At 36.5% G+C, this 13,342-nt stretch overlaps 1 protein-coding gene across 1 annotated transcript in view; it reads right to left on the bottom strand.

Moving 5' to 3' along the window:
* Positions 1–13,342, bottom strand: part of TNFRSF25 (TNF receptor superfamily member 25) — a 78,573-nt gene that overhangs the window by 32,778 nt on the left and 32,453 nt on the right. The window contains exons 2-4 of the mRNA XM_056542654.1: positions 5,521–5,710; positions 3,656–3,784; positions 2,522–2,653 (exon numbers count right to left, since the gene is read on the bottom strand). Coding sequence (XP_056398629.1) covers positions 2,522–2,653; positions 3,656–3,784; positions 5,521–5,710 — 451 coding nt within the window. The remainder of the gene's footprint in view (positions 1–2,521; positions 2,654–3,655; positions 3,785–5,520; positions 5,711–13,342) is intronic.

The following is a 13,342-nucleotide window of genomic DNA, read 5'->3' as shown; positions in this document are numbered from 1 at the left end:
GCAGCAGTATATGGATAGAGCTGGAGGGGGTGGGGTATAAGTGCTATCTATCCTGATACCAAAAGCTGGATGAGAAGTGTATAGCTACTATACTGTATATCTGGAGGCTGTTGGCTGTCCGGGCATACTGGGAGCTGTAGTTTTGCAACAGCTGGAGGCACCCTGGTTGATAAACACTGTTCTAAAGTTTATTAATGTGCAGATTAGAATAGTCATGTAAAACTGCTATGTGTCCATTAGGTGGCAGAAGAGAGCCACATGTTCTCACTCAATGACCTCATTAGATACTGTAGTATCCAACCTATGATACAATATTGTCCTGGTTACATTGTATCTCCTTGTCTCCACCACAACCCCCATTACTGCACAGATAGAGGATGGGGAGACAATGTGTAGTGTTCATTTAATTTATCCTTTAGGCCATAGACAGGTGCTGGCCCCAAGACATGTTACATTGCATATCAACTAGAAAACAGACTAGACAGGACACTGCTTCTTACAGGTTTAGCACAACACCTCCTGAAATACTGAGGGGAACCCTGCGTCTTAAAGTAACTTATCCCTGGGACACACATACAATAGAGGGGGCCCCATAGGCCCCCTCCATAATCACAATCAGGACTGGACAGGACCTTCAGAATACAATGATTTAGGAGTGAACTACAGGGTGACATCATCAGATCCCTCCTGCTAGCTCCCAGACCCCTCCCCTACCTCCAGCTCTATCTGTATACTGCTGCTGCTATCTCTATGGGATCAGGAGATATATATATATATATATATATATATATATATATATATATATATATATAGTAGATGTACACTTTGCCTCCAGTTCTATCTGTATACTGCTGCTATCTCTGTGATCAGGATATATAGTAGTCGTATACCTCCCCTCCAGCTCTATCTGAATACTGTTGCTATCTCTATGGAATCAGGATATACAGTAGTTATACACCTCCCCTCCAGCTCTATCTGTATACTGCTGCTATCTCTCTGGGATCAGGATATATATTAGTTATACACCTCTCCTCCAGCTCTATCTGTATACTGCTGCTCTCTATGGAATCAGGATATACGGTAGTTATAAACCTCCCCTCCAGCTCTATCTGTATACTGCTGGTATCTCTATGGGATCAGGATATATAGTAGTTATATACCTCCCCTCCAGCTCTATCTGTATACTGCTGCTATCTCTATGGAATCAGGATATATATTAGTTATACACCTCCCCTCCAGCTCTATCTGTATACTGCTGCTATCTCTCTAGGATCAGGATATACATTAGTTATACACCTCTCCTCCAGCTCTATCTGTATACTGCTGCTGCTATTTCTATGGGATCAGGATATATAGTAGTTATACACCTCCCCTCCAGCTCTATCTGTATACTGCTGCTGCTATTTCTATGGGATCAGGATATATAGTAGTTATACACCCCCTCCAGCTCTATATGTATACTGCTGCTGCTATTTCTATGGGATCAGGATATGTAGTAGTTATACACCTCCCCTCCAGCTCTATCTGTATACTGCTGCTGCAATTTCTATGGGATCAGGATATATTGTAGTTACACACTTCTCCTCCAGCTCTCTCTGTATACTGCTGCTATCTCTGTGGGATCAGGATTATAGTAGTTATTAGTGTTGCTCGCGAATATTCGCAATTCGAATATTATTCGCGAATATCGCATATTCGCAAATTCGCGAATTTCGCGAATATTGCGGTATATATTCGTAATTACGAATATTCGTTTTTTTTTTTCCCAGTACACATCACAGTGATCATCCCTCTCTGCTTCCAGCTTGTGTGGTGTAAAGAAGGCTGTAATACTACTGTGTGAGACTGTCGCACGAAAATTTGCATATGCGAAAATTAGCATATGCGAATTTTCGCATGCTCTAATTTTGTTTTTGCCAATATTCACAAATGCTAATTTTCGCATATGTGAATATTCGCATATGCGAAAATAAAACGATAATATAACGAATATGCGAATATTCGCGAATGTATGACGGATATTCGTCCATATATTCGCGAATATTCGCGAATTCGAATATGGCCTATGCCGCTCAACACTAGTAGTTATACACCTCCCTTGCACATTATCTGTATACTGCTGCTATATTTATGGGATCAGGATATATAGTAGATATACACCTCCCCTGAGGCTGTGTTCACACATTGCATTTTTTTTTTGCAGCTTTTTTAATGTTTTTTTTTTGCCATGATTTTCTCCAAATCTTAACAAAAAAGGTGCTATTTTGTCACAAATTTGGTAAATCACAGTAAAATGTCCCATTTTTACCTTGATTTTTTAAAAATCGTTAAAGAAACTGAATATGCATAAAAAATGCAGTAAAATTAAACATGTGACCACAGCCTAAAGACTTTAAATCTTCATAAAACACCTCAAATGTGATTATAGGTCAATTCACCTCTGTCACTTCTCTACATAATGCTATCCTCTAATAACAGCCTAACAACCCCAGTACTGGACAATGAGAAGAATTCTACTTACAATTCTTGGTTACACTCCGATTGTGGCATTTTGTACACAGTATGCAGTGATCCGCAGATAGATAATAACCTTCTTTACAGGCACATTGTGAATTTCTATCTGCAGAGCATCTCACCACTTCCACTTGTGTGTCTGTCAAAGAAAGTTTGAGATAAACTAAAATATCTGTATAAATCTTACCGGGCATCATGGAGTATGGCAACCACTTTACAGAGCACGACTACTACACATTGTGGGATTACAACATGGCTCTCTGAGTATGCTGGGAGTTGTAGTTTTGCAACAGGTGGAGGAAGACTGGTTGGAAAACACTGGACTATGCATTATCCACCTTGAAAACACCACTGACATCTTTCTTTAAGAGGGGGAGTTTGCAGTATCCCAGTACACTTTGCATTTTTCCCCCCTGTCTGTCTGTCAAAGAAAGACTGAGATAAGCTCAAAAATCTTTATAGATCTAAAGTGGCATCATGGAGTATGGCAACTACTTTACAGAACTGGACTACTACACATTGTGGGATTACAACATCAGGAGTGAACAGTAGATGTAACAACAATATATCAGACATTGCAAAACTACAACCCCCATCATTAAGAACATGTTCAGTATGTCTACTAAGAGTATATGAAAAGATTTAGATACATTTTAAGGAATTACACTTCCCTAAAATATATCGATTCCAGTGTTTTTCAGTTTGTCTCCAGCTGTTTCAAAATAACACAACCTATAGTTTTGCTCCAGGTGGAGGAACACTGGTTAAAAAAAACACTGGACTACGCCTTATCCCACTAGAAAACACCACTGATATCTTTCTTTAAGGGGGGAGTTTGCAGTATCCCAGTACACTTTGTGTTTTTTTTGGCTGTCCGGTCATGCTGGGAGTTGTAGTATTGCAACAGAAGGAAACACACTGTTTGAAAAACACTGATCTATTCCTTAAAATGGCAATAACGAGAAAGAATGAAAATGGTACTTTATGCAGCTGCTTTCCCCATTATCAGAATAAAGGTTTGGAAATTAGTTATCCCAAAAGGTTATTTTCCCTTAGGAGTAAATTAAGTTTTTTCTCATAAAACAATTGCAGAAGTCTTATAACATACATGGATACGGAGAAGTGACTATGCGCACTGTACCTGGATCACAACGCGTACAACGTCTGCATTCAGTTACGTAGTTGATGTGAGCGAGGAAGGTGCCTGCGACACAAGGTTTACATACAGAATCCTGCTCAGGAGCAGAACACGGCTTCTCCTTATAGTGACCTAAAAGAGAGAAAATACAAAAGCATCTCAGAGATCCTAGAGGTAATTATACTAACCACATAGGAATTATTGGCCCCATATAATGCTTGATCTCAAGGGTCCCTGCTGCCAGGATATTTCTCTAAATAAAATGGCTTCCAAATGGCACAAAAACCTTTTCAATAGTGTGCACTGAGGCGTAAAACCAGGAGTGATGGCAAATTAGAGCTCCGCTATATATATCAGGTATATAGACAGGAATATAACTTCTATAATACTGCCCCCTTTGTAAAAGAATATAACTACTATAATACTGCCCCCTTTGTAAAAGAATATAACTACTATAATACTGCCTCCTATATACAAGAATATATCTACTATAATACTGCTCCTATATACAAGAATATAACTACTATAATACTGCCTCCTATATACAAGAATATAACTACTATAATACTGCTCCTATATACAAGAATATAGCTACTATAATACTGCCCCTATATACAAGAATATAACTACTATAATACTGCTCCTATATACAAAAATATAACTACTATAATACTGCTCCTATATACAAGAATATAACTACTATAATACTGCTCCTATATACAAGAATATAACTACTATAATACTGCTCCTATATACAAGAATATAACTACTATAATACTGCCTCCTATATACAAGAATATAACTACTATAATACTGCCTCCTATGTACAAGAATATAACTACTATAATACTGCTCCTATATACAAGAATATAACTACTATAATACTACTCCTATATACAAGAATATAACTACTATAATACTGCCTCCTATATACAAGAATATAACTACTATAATACTGCCCCCTATATACAAGAATATAACTACTATAATACTGCTCCTATATACAAGAATATAACTACTATAATACTGCTCCTATATACAAGAATATAACTACTATAATACTGCTCCTATATACAAGAATATAACTACTATAATACTGCTCCTATATACAAGAATATAACTACTATAATACTGCTCCTATATACAAGAATATAACTACTATAATGCTGCTCCTATATAGAAGACTATAACTACTATAATACTGCTCCTATATACAAGAATATAACTACTATAATACTGCTCCTATATACAAGAATATAACTACTATAATACTGCTCCCTATATACAAGAATATAACTACTATAATACTGCTCCTATATACAAGAATATAACTACTATAATACTGCCCCCTATATACAAGAATATAACTACTATAATACTGCTCCTATATACAAGAATATAACTACTATAATACTGCTCCTATATACAAGAATATAACTACTATAATACTGCTCCTATATACAAGAATATAACTACTATAATACTGCTCCTATATACAAGAATATAACTACTATAATACTGCTCCTATATACAAGAATATAACTACTATAATACTGCTCCTATATACAAGAATATAACTACTATAATACTGCCTCCTATATACAAGAATATAACTACTATAATACTTCCTCCTATATACAAGAATATAACTACTATAATACTGCTCCTATATACAAGAATATAACTACTATAATACTGCTCCTATATACAAGAATATAACTACTATAATACTGCTCCTATATACAAGATTATAACTACTATAATACTGCCCCCTATATACAAGAATATAACTACTATAATACTGCTCCTATATACAAGAATATAACTACTATAATACTATGTAAATACACAGCGGTAGATGATCTCACCTATAGGGCACATCTTGCAGCAATGTTCGTCTTCATAGTTATAATACATTTCGGTTCCACAGTTCGACCGTTTGTGACGCTGGAGACTTCTGATTGGTCGGTTTATTTCGCCATTACTGAAGTTAACTCTTTCATTGCTTCTCTCTAGTGTATCTATATTTTTATGGATAACAGATTCTGTAAAATGAACCTAAAGAAGAAAAATTGAAGATTAGACTAAATGTTTTGTTTATTGTTCCGTGGATACTATCTTATACATTCTGTTCGTTTTTTTCTGTTTCTCTGCACAATTATGTCATAATATTTCTGTGTAAGGTGATCTATGATAAATTCCACCAGGGGGCGCTGATTGTCTATGAATTCATACAGCTTGTACTAAACTCAATGAGATCTGTATACATCTTTATGTTGACTGCAGGTGTCGGCCTCATTGCTAGTAGGGATATAGGTCAGTATATGTATATAGGAGCAGTATTATAGTAGTTATATTCTTGTATATAGGAGCAGTATTATAGTAGTTATATTCTTGTATATAGGAGCAGTATTATAGTAGTTATATTCTTGTATATAGGGGGCAGTATTATAGTAGTTATATTCTTGTATATAGGAGGCAGTATTATAGTAGTTACATTCTTGTATATAGGAGGCAGTATTATAGTAGTTATATTCTTGTATATAGGAGCAGTATTATAGTAGTTATTTTCTTGTATATAGGAGCAGTATTATAGTAGTTATATTCCTGTATATAGGAGCAGTATTATAGTAGTTATAGTCTTGTATATAGGAGCAGTATTATAGTAGTTATATTCTTGTATATAGGAGCAGTATTATAGTAGATATATTCTTGTATATAGGAGCAGTATTATAGTAGTTATATTCTTGTATATAGGAGCAGTATTATAGTAGTTATGGTCTTGTATATAGGAGCAGTATTATAGTAGTTATATTCTTGTATATAGGAGGCAGTATTATAGTAGTTATATTCTTGTATATAGGAGGCAGTATTATAGTAGTTATATTCTTGTATATAGGAGCAGTATTATAGTAGTTATTTTCTTGTATATAGGAGCAGTATTATAGTAGTTATATTCTTGTATATAGGAACAGTATTATAGTAGTTATATTCTTGTACACAGGTGGCAGTATTATAGTAGTGATATTCTTGTATATAGGAGCAGTATTATAGTAGTTATATTCTTGTATATAGGAGCAGTATTATAGTAGATATATTCTTGTATATAGGAGACAGTATTATAGTAGTTATATTCTTGTATATAGGAGCAGTATTATAGTAGTTATATTCTTGTATATAGGAGCAGTATTATAGTAGTTATATTCTTGTACATAGGAGAAGTATTATAGTAGTTATATTCTTGTATATAGGAGCAGTATTATAGTAGTTCTATTCTTGTATATAGGAGACAGCATTATAGTAGTTATATTCTTGTACATAGGAGCAGTATTATAGTAGTTATATTCTTGTATATAGGGGCAGTATTATAGTACTTATATTTTTGTATATAGGAGCAGTATTATAGTAGTTATATTCTTGTATATAGGAGCAGTATTATAGTAGTTATATTCTTGTACATAGAAGGCAGTATTATAGTAGTTATATTCTTGTATATAGGAGCAGTATTATAGTAGTTATATTCTTGTATATAGGAGCAGTATTATAGTAGTTATATTCTTGTATATAGGAGGCAGTATTATAGTAGTTATATTCTTGTATATAGGAGGCAGTATTATAGTAGTTATATTCTTGTATATAGGAGCAGTATTATAGTAGTTATATTCCTGTATATAGGAGCAGTATTATAGTAGTTATATTCTTGTATATAGGAGCAGTATTATAGTAGTTATATTCTTGTCCATTCAGTATTTTTCTATGGAGCAGCAGTCTGTATTCCAGTGTTTCCAGATCAGGGTGCCTCCAGCTGTTGCAAAACTACATCTATCACCATGTAGGCACACTAGTATATAAACACTGCTCAGAGTATCATCAGCTGAATGTCCCTTTACCGTCTCTGCCCTAGTTGTGGGTATAGTCCGGGCACGAGATGGCGCTGACGTCTGCGGTGGGGGGTGATCACCTGCCTAGAATTACATCCTATATCACCTTAGAGAAAAATAACTATGAAGGGATCCAGCAGAGAAACATGGACAAAGCTTAACATTACGTTACTGTTGAATAGTGTACAAAAAAGCTAAGTTATATATTGTATATTGTATTTATAATCCTGACATTTTAAGATACTGTTATATATATATTTCCAAACTTTATTTATTTTTAAATTGGTTTCCAAACCTACCGTCTGGTGCCGCTCACTTTCAACTGGAGGCTCCGCAGCTCTGTCGCTTTTTTTACTATGATTTTCCAAAATTGCTGTAATAATTTAAATTACTTTCCTGCGGTTATTAAAATCATAATAAAACGCGCTATTTTCATGTCAATCATCCTAAGTAACTGAGTGGTAAAAACGAGTGCGACGGTATCGCTAATAATATCTCACATATCTCCTTACATAGTGATTTGTATTTGCCCGCCTGAATTTTTATATATTTAAAATTGACGTTAAGTTTTGGCGCAAAATGCAAAAAATAAATAAATAAATGGCGCAAAATTGAATCCTCACATACTTTCAAAGCAAAGAAAAGTGTGTGGAATGAATAAATAAATAAATAAATAAATCAATGTTTTCATACCCTCAACATGCTGAAGATTTTGGAAAACTAAGCCTGAGCCTAAAAAGTGCCACAAAAGGCTGAAAAAACTTCCCTTTTGTCTGTGTTTTTGGCCCCCAAAATGCCATACAGAGAGTACTGTGTTTATTTTATAAAAAAAAAAAAAAATATATATATATATATATATATATATATATATATATAATTTTTTTTATATATATATATATATATATATATATATATAATTTTTTTATATATATATATATATATATATATATATATATATAATTTTTTTTTTTTATATATATATTTTTTTTTTTTATTCTCTTATTTTTTTTTTAACCCAAGTCGATTCCCGCCTTGGGATAAGTTCTGCAGCTGATTTTGCCACATATTGACTATACTGGGTTGCAAAAATCTGCAGCAAAATACAGCACGTGTGGACGTAGCCTTAGAGCAGTGTTTCCCAACCAGGGCACCTCCAGCTGTTGCAAAGCTACAACTAACAGCATGCCTTTCGCATGCCGGGAGGTGTAGTTTTGCAACAGCTGAAGGCACACTGGTTGGCAAACACGATGAAGAATTTGTGAAGGATTTTAGCTCTGAAGCTAAGGGCAGCTTTGCAAAACTACAACTCCCAGTATGCCCGGACAGCCAACGGCTGTCCGGACATGCTGGGAGTTGTAGTTTTGCAACAGCTGGAGTCACCCTGGTTGGGAACTGCCCTTTAACCCGTTCCCGCTATAGGACGGTAATGGGATTGGGATGTCATCCCCCGCTTCGTGCGGCCCCAGCTTGAATCGTCATCCAGGGGTCACAGCTAGGCTGTTAACCCTTTTATATCCTACAATAATTGCGAGACCTAAAGTGCGTTATTGTATGTGGGCGCATAGTTGTGTAAGCTGATCTGGACCACCATAAGATAATTGCGGGGTCCCGATCAGCTTCCATGATGACCAGAGGGTTCCTATCTGCCTCCTTGCCATCTGGTGTCTTTTCTATATCTCCAGCATGCTTTGGCAGGCTCAAGCAGAAGAGCACAGATAGCACTGATCAATGCTATGCAATAGCACAACATTGAACAGCGTTTGCAATCTAAAGATTGCATACAGGGGTATTGCATAAGATTGGATATAGGGGGATATTTTTCAAAACCTGTCTAGAGGAAGAGCGGTGCAGTTGTCCATAGCAGCCAATCAGATCGCTTCTTTCATTTTTACCAGGCCTCTCTAAAAATGAAAGAAGTGATCTGATTGGTTGCTATGGACAACTGCACCGCTCTTCCTCTGCACAGGTTTTGAAAAATCTTCCCCATAGTCCCCAAAGGCAACAATGAAAAAAGTGTTAAAAAATATTTTTTTTTAAATAAAGTAATGTGAATAAAATTATTTTTTTTTAAACTGAATAACTGTTTAAATCACCACCCTTTTCTTATTTTTTAAAATAAAATTCAAGTAAATAAAAAGAAACATATGCGGTATAATTGCGTAAATGTTGAATCTAGTAAGATATAATGTTAATTAAACTGCACGGTCTATGGCGTAGACATAAAAAAAATAATTAGAATTGCAGATTTTGGGTCACTTCATATCAGAGAAAACAATTTATAAAAAATGATCAAAAAGTAACATCTAAAGAAAAATGTCACAGATAAAAACAGAAAGATAACTTGATGATTTTACCCTAAAGTGCACTGAGTAGAAATGAAACCTTCTAAAAGTTGCATAGTAGTTTTTTTTTTTTTTTCAATTTCATAATGGAGTAAAAAAAAATTGGCCTCGCCTTACATTTTGTGGTGAAATGAGTGAATGTCATTACAAAGTACAATTGGTTCTACAGACAAAAAGCCCTAGAGATCGAAAATCGGAAGAGTTATTGATTTCAAAAGACAAGGACGCAAAAATTAAAATGCGAAAAAACGTAAATTTGCGGCATCATTTAAGGGTTAAGAAGGATTGCTCAGCATTCAGCTCTTCCTCCAGACTCTGCGCGTCTGTCTTGGTTTCCCCAGTTTTTTTCTGCTGTTTTTCCGATCAATCATGGTGTTCGGATGGAATCTCCGTACGGTTTTATTTATTTACTACGCCCACTGCGTTGTGAAGCCTCTTCTCAGAGTCCGGCCGCAGTTATTTGCTTTGCATAAGGAGTTCAGGGAAGTCGAACTACAGGAAAAGCTGAGTTGGCACAAACCCGAAAGTAGGACAGATAACCGGAAAACCACATCTTATAGGCAAACAAAGCCGCTTCTGGTAAAAGTCTCTGCAATAACACAGAAGCCGAGCGACGAGTGAGACATTTATAAGATCCTGAGTGACACATTTATAAGATCCCGAGTGATCCCGAGTGATACATTAATAATATCCTGAGTGATACATTTATAAGATCTGAGTGATACATTTATAAGATCCCGAGTGATAGATTTAGAAGATCCCGAGTGACACATTTATAAGATCCCGAATGATCCCGAGTGATACATTAATAATATCCTGAGTGATAGCTTTATAAGATTCCGAGTGATACATTTATAAGATTCCGAGTGATACATTTATAAGATCCCGAGTGATCCCGAGTGATACATTAATAATATCCTGACTGATACATTTATAAGATCCCGAGTGATAGATTTATAAGATCCCGAGTGACACATTTATAAGATCCCGAGTGATAAATTTATAAGATCCCGAGTGATAGATTTATAAGATCCCGAGTGACACATTTATAAGATTCCAAGTGACACATTTATAAGATTCCGAGTGATACATTTATAAGATCCCGAATGATCCCGAGTGATAGATTTATAAGATCCCGAGTGACACATTTATAAGATCCCGAATGATCCCGAGTGATAAATTTATAAGATCCCGAGTGATAGATTTATAAGATCCCGAGTGACACATTTACCCAAGAAGATCCATGAAATGGGAGATGAATCGCGCTGCCACCAACGATCACTTGAGAGAGTATTTTCATAGATACGTTTTATTTTACATAAAAGGATCAGCTCAACGCGTTTCAAAGCCGGTCTGGCAACCTAACAATATGTGCACAATATACAATAGCTGATAAAACTATCCTTAAATCCTTAGTCCGGTTCTATTTCCCTCTCACAAAATAAAGCGATCATGCCCAAACCAAATAACCAAATACCAAAACATAGACTGACAGACACCTATGAGTCAAAATCAGAAACCACAAACCCACTATAAACCCACCACCCAACCTAATACTAAATGCCAACACAAAGTGCAAAAACCAACACTAAGCATAACAAAATACAAATGATAGGGAATTACATCCTACATTATACTCCTAGCTGTACTCACTATTCTGCTGGTGAGGTCACTGTGTACATACAATACTTATCCTGTACTGATCCTGAGTTATATCCTGTATTATACTCCAGAGCTGTACTCACTATTCTGCTGGTGAGGTCACTGTATACATACATTACTTATCCTGTACTGATCCTGAGTTATATCCTGTATTATACTCCAGAGCTGTACTCACTATTCTGCTGGTGAGGTCACTGTGTACATACATTACATTACTTATCCTGTACTGATCCTGAGTTATATCCAGTATTATACCCCAGAGCTGTACTCACTATTCTGCTGGTGAGATCACTGTGTACATACATTACATTACTTATCCTGTACTGATCCTGAGTTATATCCTGTATTATACTCCAGAGCTGTACTCACTATTCTGCTGGTGAGGTCACTGTGTACATACATTACTTATCCTGTACTGATCCTGAGTTATATCCTGTATTATACCCCAGAGCTGTACTCACTATTCTGCTGGTGAGGTCACTGTGTACATACATCACATTACTTATCCTGTACTGACCCTGAGTTATATCCTGTATTATACTCCAGAGGTGTACTCACTATTCTGCTGGTGAGGTCACTGTGTACATACATTACATTACTTATCCTGTACTGATCCTGAGTTATATCCTGTATAATACTCCAGAGCTGTACTCACTATTCTGCTGGTGAGGTTACTGTATACATACATTACATTACTTATCCTGTACTGATCCTGAGTTATATCCTGTATTATACTCCAGAGCTGTACTCACTATTCTGCTGGTGAGGTCACTGTGTACATACATTACTTATCCTGTACTGATCCTGAGTTATATCCTGTATAATACTCCAGAGCTGTACTCACTATTCTGCTGGTGAGGTTACTGTGTACATACATTACATTACTTATCCTGTACTGATCCTGAGTTATATATCAGACAGGAGGCTCATATCTTATGCATTAATCTTTCTTTATTAATGCCCATAGCAGAAAACTATCTTTCTTTATATAATTCAAACAGAAAAAACTTTTCTTCTTTGAAAACGATGAAACAGACTACATATCCCAGCAGTCCTTGCAATCCTGATAGCCACTCCTATCCCAGTGACTCTATATAAAGGACTGCCTTAGTAACACTCCTCCTCTTTCTTTCTGCTCATGGCAGAGATAAGATAAGTATTACTTCAATTCATGTATAAATTACTTCTTCATTTGTTCCTACCTGTGCAGTGTATTCAGAATTGTTTTGTGTTTACACTTAACAATATCTTACTACTCTCTCTTTAAATATTTTATTCTTTCTTTTCTATTCATTCTCTCTTTTTCCTCTGGGCTTCTGCCCTGTTATATCGTAGGGAGAAGAGAGCCGCTGTCCGCACGTTCGGGCGCTCTTCTCCTCCCTCCTAATCCTGTTTTTCTTTTCCCCATTTTGCCTCATACTCTTACCTTTAGACGCCATCTTGTGAGCGTCCTTTACCCTTCCCCCCTTCTTCTCCTCCTTCTTCCCGCCGCGACTCCGACTCGCGCGCGTGGTCAGGGAAGGGGGCGGGCCCTCCGTGAGGCGCGGTCATTTACTGACCAATCATTGGGTTTTTCAGCCGTAACATCGCGAGATTACGGCTGAGAACACCCTAGTTCTGTACCTCCTTGTTACGCCGAGCGCTCCGGGTTCCCGCTCCTCCCCGGAGCGCTCGCTACACTCTCGCTCCCGCAGCGCCCCGGTCAGATCCACTGACCGGGTGCGCTGCGATACCGCCTCCAGTCGGGATGCGATTCGCGATGCGGGTGGCGCCCGCTCGCGATGCGCACCCCGGCTCCCGTACCT

This window comes from Hyla sarda, chromosome 10 (genome assembly GCF_029499605.1).
Source record: "Hyla sarda isolate aHylSar1 chromosome 10, aHylSar1.hap1, whole genome shotgun sequence".
Classification (NCBI taxonomy): domain Eukaryota; kingdom Metazoa; phylum Chordata; class Amphibia; order Anura; family Hylidae; genus Hyla; species Hyla sarda.
Note: the sequence above shows the minus strand (reverse complement) of the source record. Positions and strands in the feature narration are given on the sequence as shown.